The following is a 19,857-nucleotide window of genomic DNA, read 5'->3' on the forward strand; positions in this document are numbered from 1 at the left end:
CGGCATGCACCACGGCGCCGGGCCCTCGCCTGCTGGAGGGGCAGGCGGCCGAGCTGCCCGTCTCGTGAGGCCCTGGGGTCCTTTCGCTGTGCGTCTTTCCTACCCCGGAATGGCTATGGCCAGGGCTCCGGCACTGCTGCTCGCTTGGGCGCAGCACTGGTCGTCGAGGAGTCGCCTGAGCCGCGCAGCCAGCCGGATTTCCCGTCAGGCTTTCGCGCCCGGTGCTCCCGCAGCGGCGGCTGGAGGACGGGGGCGTTCCGGCTTAGGAGGACCCCGCCGCGGCCCCGGAAGCGCCTCATTAGGGGTGGCCGGGGCGCGGCGGCCGCCGTGATGGCTGCGGGGCTGGGCAGCTGATTCCCGCGCGAGGAGCGGGCCCAGCGCCCAGAATCTCGGCGGCCACTGCTCGAGCGCCGCCTGCGCCATGGCCACCTCCGCCGCCTCCTCGGAGCATTTCGAGAAGCTGCACGAGATCTTCCGCGGTCTCCAGGAAGACCTACGAGGGGTGCCCGAGCGGCTCCTGGGGACGGCAGGGACCGGTGAGGCGGGGGTAGCCGACGCCCTCGGGAATTCGGCCCTACGCACTTCGGGAGGAGGAGGCTCCTGCCTTCCTCCCCGGCCCCGGCCTCTAACCCTCAGGACACGCCCCCTGGGGCTGGCTGGGCCTGGGTGCCCGGGGTCTCTGTGCGGCCGCTTAGGCGAACTGGAGGCGTGCGCAGGAGTGCTTTGGCCATCGAAAGTTTTCTTTTTTCACTATGTCAGCTCTTAAATATGCCGTCCTGTAATTCAGTAGAATGGGTTTCGTTTGTAGCTCTTTGTATTTTATTCATTTAAAATCGTTTTTTCCCCCTTAAGGGAGGCCCATAGTTTTCACACGACTGACAAAGGATCTGTAACATAAAAATGGTCAAGAACCCAAAAGAATCATAACTTATCAATAATGGTAAATACTATACGTGTAATAGTTATGGGATTCATCTTTAAAACAGAATTGTGGCGTTCAGATGTCCCATTTTGAATTTTCTTGCTACTTAGTTTATTTACTGCCTCTTAATTTCAAGATTCAGTTTTCTGCCAGCTCTGTCTGAAGGAGCTAGAGTTTTCCAGGCTTAAATCTGTACGAAGATCTGCCATAGTTCCTGACCTCTATGCGAATAGATCTTGATGACAAGAAGACTTTTGTTTTATTGTTTTGCGCTGGGCACGACGGCTCAGGCCTTTAATCCTAATACTCTGGGAGGCTGAGACAGGAGAATCACTCAAGGTCAGCAGTTCGAGACCAGCCTGAGTAAGAGCAAGACCCCACATATCCACAAAAAATTACACAGATCAGCTAGGTATAGTGGTGTGCACCTGTAGTCCCAACTTCTTGGGAGGCCCAGGCAGGAAGATTGCTTGAACCCAGGAGTTTAAGGTTGCAGTGAGCTATGATGATGCCACTGCACTCCAGCCCAGGTGACAGAGCAAGGCACTTTCTTAAAGGAAAAAAAGAAAGAACTTGGATGTTTGCTATATGAATTACCCAAGCTCATGTGAATTTAATGAGAGAATGAAAGGCATGTATATATAATATATGTGCATTTAGTAAAAGGCTTCTATGTGCCAGGAACTGTCCTAGGGCTGGTTAATATTGCAAATTACATGAAAAAGACACACCCATTCTAGTGTGTGGATGGTAATGTGTAAATATTAAGGGGCAATGTTAAACACAATACAGGAAAATAAAGCAGGGTAAAGGAATAAGGGGAGATAACTTCCATTTTAAACAGGGTGGCTATGAAAGGCCTTTCTGAGGAGATGGCATTTGAGCAGAGACTTGAATGAAGTGAGGGGGGGTAAATCATGAAGAAATCTGAGAGAAGTGTCAGGAGGAGGGAATAGCACTGCAAAGACCCCTAAACAGAAATGAACTTGTGTACTTGAAGAACAGGAAGGTCAGTGTGTTTTGGAATGGAGAGTGGAGAAGGAATGACATGGAGAAGGGAGAGGAGGTAAAGGAGAGAGGTAAGCAGGGCCAGATCATGTGGGACCTCACAGTCCATAGTGGAAGATTTGCACCTTTTTCTAAATTTGATGAGATATAGTGAAAGGGTGTTGAGCAGGACTGTGATGAGATCTTATTTATGTGGTTGAAAAGTAGACTACATTTTCAGCCTGTCCCTAAATTCATTTTTGTAACATCTATCATTTCTATAAGGCTAAATAATGCAAAAGAGTATTCTGTTTTGAAAAACAGCTGACTTAGTTATTGGTATGGTTTGACTATCCCCTCCAAAATTCACTTTCAATCTACAGCCATACTACCCTGGCCATACATACACCAACATACACCATACATACACCAACTTCTTTTAATCTTAGAAGCTACGTAGGGTTAGGCCTGGTTAGTGCTTAGATGGACGACAACCTGGGAATACTGGGTGCTGTGACCTAAAAAAAAAACATTGATGTTTAATTGCCATTGTATTAAGAGGTGGGACCTTAAAAGGTGGTTAGACTATAAGAACTCTGCTCTTGTGAATGGAATAATGCCAAGTAGGTTTGTTACTGCCATGGTGGGTTATTTTAAAAGTTAAGCTTGGCATAGTGGCTTACACCTGTAATCCTAGCACTTTTAGGAGGCTGAGGTAGGTGGATTGCTTGAGCTCAGGAGTTCAAACTCTACAAAAAATAGAAAAACTAGCCTGGTGTGGTAATGGGTGCCCGTAGTCCCAGCTACTTGGGAGACTGAGGCAGGAGGATCCCTTGAGCACAGGAGTTTGAGGTTGTGAGCCGTGACACCACATCACTCCACCCAGGGCGACAGAATGAGAATAAGAGTGAGTTTGCCCCTCTTCTGCTTGCTTTCTCATTCTTCTTGCCCTTCCGCCTTCTTCCATAGGCTGATCCACAGGAAGCAAGAGGATCCTCAAAAGATGTGGGCCCTCAACCTTGGACTTCTAGCCTCCAAAACTCTGAGAAATAAGTTTCATTTTCTTTCTTTCTTTTTTTTTTGTAGAGACAGAGTCTCACTATGTTGCCCTCAGTAGAGTGCCATGGCATCACAACTCACAGCAACCTCCAGCTCTTGGGCTTAGGCAATTCTCTTTCCTCAGCCTCCCGAGTAGCTGGGCCTACAGGTGCCAGCCACAACGCCTGGCTATTTTTAAGTTTCATTTTCTTATAAGTTACCCAGTCTCAGGAGTTCTGTTATAACAAGTCAAAATGAACTAAGACAGTTATATTCATCTTTGTTGTCTAATTAACCTAATTCCTGCCAGGAGGGCAGTCAGAAAAATGTGAATTTGTACCCAAGCATGAAATACTTTAAGTTGCTGGTAACAGACTTAGTTATTTAATGGATGGGTAAATAATATATGCATTTATCTCCATAGTTACAAGAATTTCAACAACTTTATCTCCTTATTCACTGCCTTGTTCATTCTACTCAATAAATATTTGTTAAATAAATTATATTTAATTAAGCAAACACATAGGGCCTTGTCTTTGAATCCTCTTTCTGGTTCAGAGAACACTTCATAAACTTTAATGCCTGTGATGAATTAGTAGACACTTCATAATGTTTATAATACACCCTTGCATGTAGCTTATATTAGTGAATTTTGTTCTACATCTTTCTACTAAGGACTGATTTCCAGAAACAATGGTGGTTCCTATTTATTGAACCCTTACTACTTTTGGCACTAAGTGTTTGTTATGTGTATTATCTCTTGTAACCCTTTCAAACAACCCTGTGAGGTCGATAGTCTCACAGTCCTTATTTGCAGATAAGGAAATGGGTTGAGAGGGATCCTTTTAATTCCTAAACTGTCTTGGTTCACAGATAATCACATATCTCTGAGCTCCTGGTGAAACCAAAGTCATTTCCACAACTCTTAACGGACCAAGATTAATCATTTTTATGCTGGCAATTCAGATCTGCAGAAGAAAGGCCACTCATCTTGGTTGTACATTATAGAGTATGCCATTTCTAGCTCTGTTTTTCAGAACTGGCTGTTACTGTTTTATTTCACGTCCAGGGAATGGTGTCACCATCTACCTAGTTTAGCAAAGGAAATAGTCTCAGAGTGAATCTCACATGTGACTGGTTTGGGAGGCTTGTTGGGTGGAGATAGGGGTATTTGTAGTGGCTCATTCTTATTTCTGGTGCCCATTCTACCCAGGATGTATTTCTGCTGGGTTTTTTTTGTTTGTTTTGTTTTGTTTTGTTTTGTTTTCTTAAGAAACAAGGTCTCCCAAGTCACCCAGCCTGGAGTGCGGTGGTGTGATCATAGCTCACTGCAGCCTCAACCTCCCAAGTAGCTAGGACTATAGGTGCACACCACCTTACCTGGCTAATGTTTTTTTTTTTTATTTGTACAGATAGGGTCTGGCTGTGTTGCTGGGCTTGTTTGCTTTTTATTCCTTATTTCTTTCTGTCTTTTTTTTCCTAAACAGATTTTATCAGTTGCTGAAGGCTATACCCAGGGAGCACAAAAGTGCCCCTCAATTCTACATATAATCTACAAAAGCACTGGATTAGAGGCAGGAGACTTGCATTGGAGACCTAGTGCTGCCACACCTTTACTTCTCCTCTGACCTTGGGGAAGGCATTCGGTTTCTCCAGGCCATAGTTTCCTCACTTGTAAAGGAAGAATTAGGTAGAAGACTAGGTGATCTCTGAGGCCCATTCAGCTCTAACATGCACTGGGTTCACTATTCTGAGACTGAAGCATTAAAAAGCAGCTATTGATCCTTTCATCCGAGTAGGGATCAGACTCTTTTGAACTTTTAAATATCTGCCTCACTGGCTTCATCAGAAAATGATTTCAAAGGCTCTGGGTTTTGTTTTAGAAGAAATGTCTTTTTTTTTTTTTGTGGTTTTTGGCCGGGGTTGGGTTTGAACCCGCCACCTCCTGGGTTTTGTTTTAAATCTTTGGAGTTCACAAAAGATCTCATAAGTGTGAATTTTGTCAAATTGTTTTCAAGGAGTATATATTTCTTTTAAAAGTATATAAGTTGTAGAATAGTAATAAGTGTATTTTTTTAGAAGTGTATGTTTTATGAAATTAGGTAGAAAGTGGAATATTCCAGCTCCAAAAAGAGTGAACATAATGGAATCACATAGGGATATTAGTGAAATAATAGTGGTCCTGTGGGCTACCTTTTCTTCCCCTGCTTTCATTTAGGTAGTTACTTTCCATGAGTCATTCTAGAATTTGCCACTTGAGAATATATATTTTCATATCTATTAACATAGGAAGAATAAAGGAGGAGACGTTATCACTAACATAGTAGTAGAAAAATCCAAGCCAGGAAGGGAATACACATGTACAGTGCTGCATCCTACAGTATGCCTTGGGTCAGGAGCGGGTGCTCATGAATTTGGAGATGTGTAAATTCAGAGGAGTGAGGACACTTGGCAATTTTGTAACAGCTTATTACCAAATAATGTGATGGTTGTAATTGTCATTGTTTGGCAGGCCCGGGCTGGATTCAGACCTGCCAGCTCTGGTGTATGTGGCTGGCACCCTAGCAGCTTGAGCTACAGACACCGAGCCACTCTCATTTTTTTTTAAGTCAACTTAATTCATGCAAAATAATTTAATACGTAGTGAAATTTTTTTTTTTTCTGACAGTTTCTTTTGCGAGGTTAGCCTGCCACACCACCATCCTACCTCACAGCAACCTCTTAACTCCTGGGTTCAAATGATCCTCCTGCCTCAGTCTCCCAAGTAGCTGAGACTACAAGTACCCACCACAGCTCTCAGCTAATTATTATTTTTTTTTTTTGTAGAGACAGAGTGTCACTTTATGGCCCTTGGTAGAGTGCCGTGGCCTCACACAGCTCACAGCAACCTCCAACTCGTGGGCTTAAGCAATTCTCTTGCCTCAGCCTCCCGAGTAGCTGGGACTACAGGCGCCCGCCACAACGCCCGACTATTTTTTAGTTGCAGTTCGGCCGGGGCCAGGTTTGAACCCGCCACCCTCAGTACATGGGGCCGGTGCCCCACCGACTGAGCCACAGGCGCCACCTAATTTTTCTATTTTTAGTAGAGACAGAGTCCTGCTTTTGCTCAAGCTGATCTCAAATTCCTGAGCTCAAGCAATCTGCCTTTCAAGGCCTCCCAGAGTGCTAGGCTTACAGGCATGAGCCACTGCCTCCTGCCAATACATAGTGATTTAAAAAGGAAATGGTACCATATTTTAAGTGGAAAATGTGTATAACCTGTAAATGATCAGAAAAAGTACTGTGAAGGCAAAATAACACTGTTTTGGTTAGATGTTATTGCTTTGAAGCTGAAGCTTGTGCTATTTTTTGTTAAAAGGACAGATTAGTGATTTTTTTTTTTTTTTTTTTTTTAGAGACAGAGTCTCACTTTACCGCCCTTGGTAGAGTGCCATGACGTCACAGGACTCACAGCAACCTCTAGCTCTTGGGCTTAGGCGTTTCTCTTACCTCAGCCTCCCGAGCAGCTGGGACTATAGGCGCCCGCCACAGTGCCCGGCTATTTTTTGGTTGCAGTTTGGCTGGAGCTGGGTTTGAACCCGCCACCCTCGGTATATGGGGCCGGCACCCTTCTCACTGAGCCACAGGCGCCGCCCGTGGTTTTTAGGTATTAAAGACACATTAGCACCAAAACGACATCATGAGAAAGGCTGAAAGAGAACTGAAAAGGGATTGACAGTCTCACTATGACAGTCTACCTATACCACCCCAAGGGAGAAACAAGGACCACACCATGCAGCCTCCCAGTGAGCAGAGTTGCATTTTAAATATGTTTTTTAGGAAAGTACTGGATAAGGGTTAGTACAGAAGAATTGATTCACCTTTGGGATGAAGGTAGGGACAGATTTTAGAGAACCAGTAATTAGTAAACATTCTTACGGATGAAAGTGTGCCTGGTACCTCACTTAGGATGAGGGAGGAGAAAAAGTTGAGAATAACTCAGTGCTTCTTAGTAGGGATGCTGTTGGCCTTTGGGACCCAATAATTATGCAAGTCTGTCCCAAGCATGGGTTGTCTTGTTCCCTGGGTACTAAATGTCAGAAGTACCAGTAATATTCTTCCCCTCTTCCCCCCACTCAAAGGCCTTTTAGGGTAATTAAGTACAACTACCCACAGCTGGGGAGGAATGGGAAGTTTATGCTAAGCAGAGGAAATGGTCTTTACAAATGTATGGAGATAGTAATGATTATTTGAAACGTATCCATCTTTTCTAGAAGAGAAGAAGAAGTTGATCAGAGATTTTGATGAAAAGCAACAGGAAGCAAATGAAACGGTGAGAATGGAGACAAAGTCCTTGTTTCCTCTTCTACCTGGTTCTGATCTTTTCCAGAAGTAATGTTATGACATGATTACAGATTGATTGTTTTGTTGACTTTTTTTTGATTTTGACTATTTTTTACTAAATGGAGCTAATCAGTGGGAATGGGTATTAAAAGGGTTTAACAAACACAAATGGGTAAAGCTTGAAGACTCTTTTGAAATAGCAGTCTTTGGGCGGTGCCTGTAGCTCTGGTTATGGCGCTGGCCACATATACCCAAGCTGGCAGGTTTGGGCCCAGTCCAGGCTTGCTAAACAACAATAACAACTGCAGCAAAGAAATAGCCGGGTGTAGGGATGCAAGGCTGGTTTAACATACGCAAGTCCATAAACGTTATCCACCATATTAACAGAGGCAAAAATAAAGATCACATGATCCGCTCAATAGATGCAGAAAAAGCATTTGATAAAATCCAGCATCCTTTTCTAATTAGAACACTGAAGAGTATAGGCATAGGTGGCACATTTCTAAAACTGATTGAAGCTATCTATGACAAACCCACAGCCAATATTTTACTGAATGGAATAAAACTGAAAGCTTTTCCTCTTAGAACTGGAACCAGACAAGGTTGTCCTCTGTCACCTTTACTATTCAACATAGTGCTGGAAGTTCTAGCCAATACAATTAGGCAAGAGAAGGAAATAAAGGGAATCCAAATGGGAGCAGAGGAGGTCAAACTCTCCCTCTTTGCTGATGACATGATCTTATACTTAGAGAACCCCAAAGACTCAACCACAAGACTCCTAGAAGTCATCAAAAAATACAGTAATGTTTCAGGATATAAAATCAATGTCCACAAGTCAGTAGCCTTTGTGTACACCAATAACAGTCAAGATGAGAAGCTAATTAAGGACACAACTCCCTTCACCATAGTTTCAAAGAAAATGAAATACCTAGGAATATACCTAACGAAGGAGGTGAAGGACCTCTATAAAGAAAACTATGAAATCCTCAGAAAGGAAATAGCAGAGGATATCAACAAATGGAAGAACATACCATGCTCATGGATGGGAAGAATCAACATTATTAAAATGTCTATACTTCCCAAAGCAATCTACCTATTCAATGCCATTCCTATCAAAGTACCTATATCGTACTTTCAAGATTTGGAAAAAATGATTCTGTGTTTTGTATGGAACCGGAAAAAACCCCGCATAGCTAAGGCAGTTCTTAGTAACAAAAATAAAGCTGGGGGCATCAGCATACCAGATTTTAGTCTGTACTACAAAGCCATAGTGGTCAAGACAGCATGGTACTGGCACAAAAACAGAGACATAGACACTTGGAATCGAATTGAACATCAAGAAATGAAACTAACATCTTACAACCACCTAATCTTCGATAAACCAAACAAGAACTTACCTTGGGGGAAAGACTCCCTATTCAATAAATGGTGTTGGGAGAACTGGATGTCTACATGTAAAAGACTGAAACTGGACCCACACCTTTCCCCACTCACAAAAATTGATTCAAGATGGATAAAGGACTTAAATTTAAGGCATGAAACAATAAAAATCCTCCAAGAAAGCATAGGAAAAACACTGGAAGATATTGGCCTGGGGGAAGACTTCATGAAGAAGACTGCCATGGCAATTGCAACAACAACAAAAATAAACAATTCTGTACAGCTAAGGAGACAATAACCAAAGCAAAGAGACAACCTACACAATGGGAAAGGATATTTGCATATTTTCAATCAGACAAAAGCTTGATAACTAGGATCTATAGAGAACTCAAATTAATCCACATGAAAAAAGCCAACAATCCCATATATCAATGGGCAAGAGACATGAATAGAACTTTCTCTAAAGATGACAGACGAATGGCTAACAAACACATGAAAAAATGTTCATCATCTCTATATATTAGAGAAATGCAAATCAAAACAACCCTGAGATATCATCTAACCCCAGTGAGAATGGCCCACATCACAAAATCTCAAAACTGCAGATGCTGGCATGGATGTGGAGAGAAGGGAACACTTTTACACTGCTGGTGGGACTACAAACTAGTACAACCTTTCTGGAAGGAAGTATGGAGAAACCTCAAAGCACTCAACCTAGACCTCCCATTCGATCCTGCAATCCCATTACTGGGCATCTACCCAGAAGGAAAAAAATCCTTTTATCATAAGGACACTTGTACTAGACTGTTTATTGCAGCTCAATTTACAATCGCCAAAATGTGGAAAGAGCCTAAATGCCCACCAACCCAGGAATGGATTAACAAGCTGTGGTATATGTATACCATGGAATACTATTCAGCCATTAAAAAAAATGGAGACTTTACATCCTTCGTATTAACCTGGATGGAAGTGGAAGACATTATTCTTAGTAAAGCATCACAAGAATGGAGAAGCATGAATCCTATGTACTCAATCTTGATATGAGGACAATTAATGACAATTAAGTTTAGGGGGGGGGAGCAGAAAGAGGGAGGGGGGTGGGGCCTTAGTGTGTGTCACACTTTATGGGGGCAAGACATGATTGCAAGAGGGACTTTACCTAACAATTGCAATCAGTGTAACTGGCTTATTGTACCCTCAATGAATCCCCAACAATAAAAAATAAAGAAAGAAATAGCCGGGTGTTGTGGCAGGCGCCTGTGGTGCTGGCTGCTTGGGGGGCTGAGGCAGGAGAGTTGCTTGGGCCCAGGAGTTTGAGGTTGCTGTGGGCTGCTATGCCATGGCACTCTAGTGAGGTGAAAGTCTGTCTCAAAAAATAAATAATAATAATAATAAATAAATAAACAAGAGTCTTTGATAACATATCCTTGGGCTAGAAAGGTGGCTCACCCTTATAATCCCAGCACTTTGGGAGGCCAATTTGGGAGGATTGCTTGAGGCCACTAGTTACAGACCAGCCTGGGCAAGAGTATGACCCTGTCTAGACAAAAAAATAGAAAAATTATCTGGGCAGAGTGATGCATCTGTAGTCCTAGCTACTTGGGAAGCTAAGGCAGGAGGATCACTTGAGCCCGGGAGTTTACGGTTGCTGTGAGCTATGAGGCCATTGTACTCTAGCCCAGGTAGTAGAGTGAAACTCAGTCTCAAAAAAAAAGAAGTAGGGGGTGGCACCTGTAGCTCAAAGGGGTAGGGCACCGGCCCCATATGCCAGAGGTGGTGGGTTCGAACCCAGCCCTGGCCAAAAACTGCAAAAAAAAAAAAAAAGTGGGCCATTACAAAAGTTTTGAGATACACAAAAATCAGGAAAGACAGGACTAAAACAAATGAAGCCCTCCCTGCAATACTGATAAGCCAAGCAAGCTGAAACCTGCTTGGGTGAATCAGAAAGGACGCTGCCAACTGTGTTCCTTGGACACGAAATGATGGGCATAACAGTCTGTCTAAAAAGTTTCGTAGTGACATGTGTGTGTGTGTGTGTGTGTATAGTCCTGCTGTGAGTAGTAAGGGCATTCTCATACCTTCATCCAAGTACTCTCTTTTAATCTCTTTTTAAGATCTTGACAGTAAGCTAAGTTATGGTCTTTAAATTGATCATCAGAGAAAATTAGCTCAGCAGTAATTCTAACCATTTTCCTTTTTTTTTTCTTTTTTGCTCTAACTCTGGAAGTAAGAGGCAAGAGTCCTTCTAACTCCATGTCATCATGCTGTAGCTTCAGCAAACCCATTAAGATTGGAGCTAAAGGGGTGACGCCTGTGGCTCAGTGAGCAGGGCACCGGCTCAGTGAGCAGGGCACTGGCCCTGTACACCGAGGGTGGCAAGTTTGAACCTGACCCTGGCCCTGGCCAAACTGCAACAAAAAAATAGCCGGGCGTTGTGGCAGGTACCTGTAGTCCCAGCTATTCGGGAGGCTTTGGAAAGAGAATTGCCTAAGCCCAGGAGTTGGAGGTTGCTGGGAGCTGTGACGCCATGGCACTCTCCAAGGGCGATAAAGTGAAGACTGTCTCTAAAAAAATAAAAATAAAAAATTGGAGCTAAAATCCAGGTCTCTGGTAGTAATCTGCAGAAATAGTTGCCCCTACATTTTGCCATCTCAGAGCTGACCGAGAAGAAAAGTTAGTTTTAGATGAGAGAACTTTCTTCTTGCTTGTTGAAGGTCAGCTTCCCAATTATTCCAATTAAGTTCTGAGAAGGAAACTTATCTGCATCCTTTTCACTGTTCCATGTCTGTTGTAAGAAGGACTAAGCCACCAGATTGTGGGAGCTATCTCTTCGTAATGGGAGTGCTAGAACTTGTTAGTACATGGGCGTATCTCTGATGTATGGGACAGTCTCCTCTTTCAGTTTACACTTGGTAGCATTTAAAACTCTCTTAGTTACCCCTGACTTGTTTGGTACACATGCACTGTCTTTCTCTGAACTGAGCAAAATTAGGAGTCCTACCCTGGTCATCCCAGGCAGTTGAAAATAATTTAGAGCTTCTTATGAACATGTCTAGATGTTACATTGTACTTATCCCAGTGAAATGAAAGTCTGATTCCACAAAGCAGCCTACTCTGTGGGCTGTGGTATCTCTGATACAGAGATAAACAATTGATTTTCAGAAAGAGGTAGAGAAGAAAGAACAACTCTCCTACCAGACCTCTTGACTGGAATTTTTAACCAGGCTAAGCTCTAAAAAAAGAGTTGAGAGTTTAAAGATTTTGGATCTTGACTCTTCTTACTGTGTAATCTTAGGCATGCTTTCTTTTTTTTTTTTGAGACAGAGTCCCACTAGGTCACCCTTGGTAGACTGCCGTGGTGTCACAGGTCACAGCAACCTCAAACTCTTGGGCTTAAGCAGTTGTCTTTCCTCAGCCTCCCAAGTAGCTGGGACCATAGGCGCCAGCTCAAAGCCCAGCTAGGGCAGGCTTTCTTTAAGTCCTCCATCTTGAGATGGAGAAAGTGAGGATTAAATGAGAGAATACAAGTAAAAACATTTAATAAGCTGTAGGGTCTTCTGTTTTTCATTCATTCATTCATCACATATTTTTTGAATGCCTGCTTTATGTTTGCTAAGTACTATTCCAGGTACCCAGAATGAGGCGACCATGCCAGACATAATCCCTGCCTCCTGTACTGTATGGTTGAATCCTTATTAGGGGTGGTCTCTGGTTTTATTAGTTCAAACTAGGCACATCCCCAGAGGAGAGGGCAGAACCGGGGCTTCTACTCACCGCTTTCTACCTTCCCAGCTGGCAGAGATGGAAGAGGAACTACGTTATGCACCTCTGTCCTTCCGTAACCCTATGATGTCTAAGCTCCGAAACTACCGGAAGGACCTTGTCAAACTCCATCAGGAAGTGAGAAGCACACCTTTGACAACCACACCTGGAGGACGAGGAGACATGAAATATGGCACATACGCAGTAGAGAATGAGCATATGGTAAGTTTCAGCTGTTTTATTTTCCTGAAGGGCCTGTTGTACAAAAATTAACCGTATTGGGCGGCGCCTGTGGCTCCATATGCCGGAGGTGGCGGGTTCAAACCCAGCCGCGACCAAAAACTACAAAAAAAAAAAAAAATTAACCGTATTGTGAAATATAGTTGATGTTGTCAGTACACATTAGACTTCATTTGTTTTTTCCACTCTCTTTTTTCTGCATCCAATTCCCCTTTTCCCCGGGGCACCCACTGTATTTAATGCATGTCTTTCCAAACCATATGCATATTTATATTTCTTTGTATACTTTATATAAAATATTTATGTGTTACCTATTCTTATATCTGGATTCTGACCCATTGATCTAATTTCTTTTCTTGAGCTTTCATTGTTTTATATAAATTTTGGCATCACTTTCTCAAGTATGCCTAAAAAATTCATTTAGGTTTTTAATTTATCAGGAGTATTGTTATAGAATTAATCCAGCTTGCCTTTACTTTAATGTCAAAGTGGCCCAACAACTGAGATACAGTAGAGAATGAGCCTGCTGCTGAAGAAGGGGTTAATACCTTATTCTGTGGTAATGAAAGGTGAGCCACACTGCCTTTGTAGCCTTCAGGACTCTGATACATCCATGTAAATTAGACTAACTGAAATTCTATATTTTGAAATAATCTGGAGAAGCCAGAGAGTTAAAAGAATAAAATAAAACTTCACAAAGTTTAAATTTCATGTGCTGCATTTGTATTATATTCCACAAATACAGTACAAGTAGAAATTGCCTAGCAAATAGTATGGAAGAGAAATAGAAAGGGGCCCACCAGTGCAAACTGAACATATGCAGAAAGGCTAGCAGTGCAGTTTTAAACAAATGACATCTTGTTTCATGATGAATCCTGATTATAGTTTAAAAGACATTCAGAATGATTCTGGATTGACATTGTTGAGGTCAAAACTAAACATTTTGAGAAGGATGTAAAATTTTTAAATGGAGAGACAGATCACTACAAATCAGAAGCTGATGAGAAACCACTAATGAAAGGAGACGGGGACAGGCAAGTGGAGCTTGTTAAAATGGGAGTTATAAAAGTGACTTTGGCTATTAAGAAAAGAAGGGAAGAGAAGTTAAAAGAATAATTTTTGGCCGGGTGCACTGGTTCATGCCTGTAATCCCAGCACTTGGAAGGTCAAGGCAGGTGGATTGCCTGAGCTGACAGGTTCAAGACCAGCCTGAGCCAGAATGAGATTTCGTCTCTAAAAATAAGGTTGGTTTATGTTATGTCTTTTCCTGCTGTTTCTTTAACCTTATCAGTTGAAAATCTGCAATTTTTAAACTTTTTTCCTTCTTCCTTTGAAATAACATTACTGAGTTTATTGGAAGCTCATCAGTGGTTTCTTCATCCACTGGTCTCTATGCCATTTATTAAGTGAAAGTGCTACTTAAGCTTTGGCTCTCTGAATCAGTCTTTGGCTTCGTGGTGACATCCTATTATTGCTAGTCACCTGCTCTGAAATAGGCCTATGAGCTGGTCCCCTTGATTGTATGCTGTGTGCTTTGAAAAACTAAGAACTTAGAGCTGCCCCTATTTCTATCAGTGCTTGTTAATTCTGGTGCGACAAAGGCTACTTTTGTACTCATGCTGTGTTTAGGATTATAGACGGAGTAAAACTTTGGTGGAGATTTAGAAAATTAGGGCAGCTGCGAAAGCTTACTTGAAGCCCAGATACAACCTTCCCTAGAGTAAGTCACCAGCTATATTAGGCCTGAGGTGAAATTCTTTGGGGGGCTCACCACAGGTATAGTCACAAGTTTTTTCCAGAACACAGTAGAGTCTTAGATTTCTAAATGATTTATGTGCTAAAAGTGAGTAACTCATTCATAGCCCCTCAGTACCAGGCAAGTGGGAATCTTCAGTGAGTCATTTTCTAGGGCTGCAAGGTTCAGTTGGTTTGTGTGTAGCACTGTCAAAGTTGTAGGCTGCGTGCATTATCAGGTAGCCCCTGCATCTCCCAAATCTGAGTTCTGAGCTGCTGCTTCTCAGAAGTTACTGATCCAAGAGGCACATGGACCAGTTCAAATGCATCACAAACACAGGGAAAAATGCTCCAGTGTTCTGAATCCTTCTTTCCTCGCCTTGCTGAAGTGTAAAAGAGCATGTAAATGGGAGGTGTTGCGATGCTATTGATTGAATGCCAGGTTCTGCTTTAGACTGTGGTCTTGAAAGTAACCATCTTTGGTTCTGTCTTAAAAGTAATGGGAATTATTGTTCACTAATTCCCCTCCTACACAAGGAAGGTCATAAGGAACATGCTGGCAGTGAATTTATGGGGGAAGAAGCCTAATATTTCCCTTCCATACTCCTGTCAGAATCAGCTGCACTCTCAAAGAGCATTGCTTCTGCAAGGCACTGAAAGTCTGAACCGAACCACCCAGAGTATTGAGCGTTCTCATCGGATTGCCATGGAGACTGACCAGATTGGCTCAGAAATCATAGAAGAGCTGGGAGAACAACGAGAGCAGTTGGAACGTACCAAGACTAGGGTATGTCTGGGCAGTAGGGAAAGTAGTTGGGCCCCCCACACCTGGATGCCATATTGAGGTCAGAAGTTATAGCTATTGTAAATCCAGGGAGTAATCTTTTCTCAATTTCTAGCTTGCTCCTTTGTAAGGAGCTCTCAAGTAATTTTACCCCAAGATTTAGACATCATTGGAAATTTTTGCGAAGTGAAGGAAGAAAAAGACCGAAGTGATCTGATTTCTGCACTTGTAAGACTGCAGCCACTTCACGCCTATTATATAGATCACTATGAAAGTTTTGACAGTATGCTCCATTATGTCACTTCCAAGAAACATAGTCGACAATGTCCTTTCTGATTCACCTGTGCAAGTTTCAACTTGCTCAGTTTATCAGTGATGCCGGGAGGGCTTTATTTGTTTCCATCTGTAAGGATTTTATGATTCTTGATTTTTGTGTATCTCAAAACTGTCATAGTGACCCACACAATCCCTGTATTCTTTCTTTAGCAAGAGAATAACATGTAAAAAGGCACTTATAGATTCAAAACCACGAATCAGATTTTAACTTCTCAAACATCTAGTGGGATATTCTGTTGTTCTCATGAAAACATCTACTTATACCCTGTCCTTCAGAGCTCAGACTGTTTTCCGTATGTCACGAAATAGTACCAATCACATGTTATAGATTTATAAATTGTAGTTCAAACCTGGACTATAACCCTTTATTGTTACCTAAGATAAGGACCACTGTGGGAAGTAACAAATACTTAGGCCAAATGATGATGGTTATTTGGGACCGTTAATCTAGTATCACTTTAAGAGGCCCTGAAAAAACTCATTTCTTCCTTTCCATAAATGGGAATCTTTAAAATAGTAGTTTGCGGGTGGTGCCTGTGGCTCAAGGAGTAGGGCGCCGGTCCCATATGCCGGAGGTGGTGGGTTCAAACCTAGCCCCAGCCAAAAAAAAAAAACAAAAAAGGTAAAATAGTAGTTTGCCAATGGAATGCTGTATTCTTAATAGCATGAGGCAAATCAAACTGAAAAAGATACTGTAGCTAAGATTTAGATAGGAAAATATTAGCTCAGTGGGGATTTGAGGTTTTCTTATCCATCTTGATACAGTTGTCCATTCTCAAATCAGTAGTATTCTTCCCTCACTGAAAAGTCACAACTAAGTACTAAATTCAAGTCAAGCTATAGAGAGTGTAGCTTGCTTACAGAGAGTGAACACACTACGTAGGCTGTTCACATTTAAAAGCCAAGCAATGAGCTGAGAGAAAATTACAAGGCCACTGGGGAATGGGAACAGATGGTAGGTCACCATCTGCAGGAGGTGAAATACCCTCCAGCTATCTAGATTATTATCCTCTCCTGCTATTAATTGAAAGGGAAAAGTCCAAGGGGGTCAACTCCTTTCATAATTCAATGTATCTGTCTCTTAAAGTAGTAAAGAAAAAATGATTCCTAGATTCCCTAAAGCGGTAACCCACCGCCCACAGAAGCAAACAACTCAAGAGGCTATCCTAGAATTTGGTTGATGAAATTCAAATCTTAAGCTGCTCAAAGTTGCTTCACAGTCACTGGCTAGGTACATTTGAAAGCTTCCTGTTTTGAGTATCAGGGCGAAAGATTAACCCAGTCTCAGAAGTCCATCCCCATAGCAGCCTGGGGATATAATGATTACTAAGCCTACTTGATTAATATCCTGTCCTTTCCAGGTTCTTCTGCTTGTGTTCAAAAATCATTTAAATTGGTTTGATTTCTTGGGGATTTTCAACATTACACTCCTTAATTTAGTTTAAGAATATTCAAATTGTACAGTGTGTACTTTTGCAGGAAGAGGGAAATAATTGCCGTTTTCTCTTCTCAGCTGGTAAACACAAGTGAAAACTTGAGCAAAAGTCGAAAGATTCTCCGTTCAATGTCCAGAAAGTAAGTTTTACAAAATTAATTTATCTCAAGTCTTAATGTTTTCAAACAGAAACTTTTGAAACGGTGACTTACAGAAGTCCTACTATAGTACCTCCACACTTGAAGCCATACTGTTCCTACACTTAATACCACCCCGCAGATCAGAGAAATAAAGTAAGGAACATCCTAGGATAAAATCCTTTTTAAAAGTGTATACTGCTCTGACATAGAGCAGTGGAAAATTTCTCAGCTGAAAGGACACTGAATTCCAGCTTACATTCCTTAGAGAAGACAGCACACAGCAATTAATAAAAATATATTTGTAAAAACTCAATGCTACTGCTTAATACTTGCTTTTGGCTCTGCTTGCCCTTCCTAGGAGTCAGCCCCCTTTTGCAAAGTTCTGTCTTGTTAGCAAGAAGTAGACTTTAAAAAAACAAAAACAAAAAAACCTCCTTGCATTGTCACTGTTGGTGGGCAGTGACTGAGTCAAGATGCAGCAGACCCTGCCAGCTCTTTGTCAGATCACCCAGTGAACTATATGCACTGCCTCATGCAGGCGTTTTGAAAACAAATTCCAGAGAAACAAAAGCTATTTCAGATGATAGTGGAATTTGCAGTGTGTCTACAGGGCGAGGCAGCTGGCATTCTCCTGTATGGGGCCACTATGGTTTGTACATTTGGTGAAACAGCATTTGCCACATATCAGCTAACTATGGCTTCATTTCCCAAAAAGCAAGATCGACTTCCATCTTCCTACCAGTCACTTGGCTCAATTTCATTTCGCTTTTGCAGAATAATAATATGATAAATAATAGCTCTTTGAGGATCAGTATTTATTGACATGTGCTGACTGCCACAAATAACTTGGTGCATGACCTTCAGCACAGGTGGCCTAACATGAAACAAAACTACAACCCAGCTTTGGAACTAGTTGGAGGGGGTAATGTTTTCCTTAACAGTGGCAAATTCCTTATGGAATGGGGAGAAACCTACCAGGAACATTCTTTGTGTAAACAAAAGATGTTTTGAAGCTCCTATACTACCTTTTTAATAGAGATATCCATTTGCATTTATAGGAGAGCAGAAGGAGAAATAAAGAAGAGAGAGTAAGAAGGGAAAAAGTTTATAAGGGAATGAAGAACATTACCCAAGCTTCTAGTTAGCTGTCCTAAAAAGGGGCCATCCATAAACTGGACTTTGACACTAAAGAGTCTGTCCCAAACCCTCATCCCAACATATGCTCACAAATGTAATAGATAACTGCTGTGGCTCTATGTGGATAGATTAATGAGATTGTATTTCTGCTACTTTGAAATACAATTCACCTCAATTTCAGAAATGGTATACTTTTTCATATGTATAATATATTTTTCCTAGCTTAACCCTTCTAGAAGAGCTATTTTTAAAGTAAGGAAGTAGAACTACTATTTGAAGACGTTTTAGAATCAAGGAACCATTTTTATGCTTTGGTATTATCCCAGTTTTCAACATTTCTGTGAGGTAGACAATGTTATCTCTAAGTTACAACTACAGAACCTTGTGAGTACTTACCTACTACCAAGTGGCTGTGTGATCAAAAAACATTTTGCATCATAGTATCCAGCCTTGGTGTCAGGTCAAACCCCACAGTATTAAGAATAAAAAGTAATAATGGCCTGGCGACCATAGCTCAGTGAGTACACCGAGGCTGGTGGGTTTGAACCCGGCCTGGGCCTGCTAAACAACAATGACAACTGCTACCAAAAAATAGCTGGGTGTTGTGGCAGGCGCCTATAGTCCCAGCTACTCAGGAGGCTGAGGCAAGAGAATCACTTAAACCCAAGAGTTTGAGGGTGCTATGAGCTGTGACGCCACAGCACTCTACCAAGAGCAACCTAGTGAGACTGTCTCAAAAAAAAAGAAAGAAGGTTGTCCGCACTTCTGACTGCTCCCCCACTTTGCTTCTCTTTGTAGAGTGACGACCAACAAGCTGCTGCTCTCCATGGTCATCTTACTGGAATTGGCCATCCTGGGGGGCCTGGTTTACTACAAATTCTTTCGCAAGCACTGAACTCTTCATAGGGAGGGCTTCGTGGACCAGAACTTTGACCCTGTGAAAGAAGGGTGTTGGGGATGTGGAGTAAGTGCGTTGCTGCTGCAGGGTAGCAGTTGAAGGATGCATAGTGCAGCCAGACTCTGGGAGGAGGGAGGATGGAAAGCCAATTAAATGTGAAGGAACAGCAACAAGACCAGTGTGATATACCAAGGTAATAAATGGTGTTTATGACTTCTTCAAATTTACATAGTATTACAACATATTAACAGCCGTGAACTGCCCAAATACATTTACAGTGATAGTACTGGTCACTACAATTGTGAGAATGCTCAATATTCTCATTAAGGCAGTATTGACCCAGACAACCACTTAATATCTGTCTCCTCAAATGCCTCACAATTCTGGAATGCCCACTGTGAAACAGGTCAATGCACAGTATCTCCTAAATTCTCACACATGCTTCATTTTCTGATTCATCTGGTGAACTAGGAGTAGGAAGTTGGTCATATACAACGTGCCCTCCTTCCCTTGTCTGACCAAAACTTGAAGCAATCACATCCACTGCCAAGCTAGCTGTAGCCTTCGCCTCTTCCTCTGAAGCAGCCAGCTGTGGATTGACTTCAACAAGATCCAATGCTGACAGCAATCCTGGAAGAACAATGACAGAAACCTCAGAAAATTTTCTAGCTGTTACTTGGTGAGGTTCATCCCACCCGGGCAGGGAGAATGAGCCATGATAAAAACAAGAGTCATTTTCTA

General features: G+C 42.2%; 2 protein-coding genes across 2 annotated transcripts in view; one reads left to right on the forward strand and one right to left on the reverse strand.

Annotated features, from left to right (window-relative positions):
- Window positions 1–127: 127 nt before the first annotated feature.
- VTI1B (vesicle transport through interaction with t-SNAREs 1B) lies at window positions 128–19,335 on the forward strand. The gene is made up of 6 exons (XM_053603292.1): window positions 128–536; window positions 7,201–7,259; window positions 12,443–12,634; window positions 15,000–15,173; window positions 17,020–17,081; window positions 19,017–19,335. Exons 1-6 carry the CDS (start codon window positions 422–424, stop codon window positions 19,111–19,113), a joined length of 699 nt encoding a protein of 232 aa, XP_053459267.1. The 5' UTR covers window positions 128–421; the 3' UTR covers window positions 19,114–19,335.
- Window positions 19,301–19,857, reverse strand: part of ARG2 (arginase 2) — a 34,557-nt gene continuing 34,000 nt past the window's right edge. The window contains exon 8 of the mRNA XM_053603291.1: window positions 19,301–19,746. Coding sequence (XP_053459266.1) covers window positions 19,541–19,746 — 206 coding nt within the window. The 3' untranslated portion in view covers window positions 19,301–19,540. The remainder of the gene's footprint in view (window positions 19,747–19,857) is intronic.

This window comes from Nycticebus coucang, chromosome 9, assembly GCF_027406575.1.
Source record: "Nycticebus coucang isolate mNycCou1 chromosome 9, mNycCou1.pri, whole genome shotgun sequence".
NCBI lineage: Eukaryota > Metazoa > Chordata > Mammalia > Primates > Lorisidae > Nycticebus > Nycticebus coucang.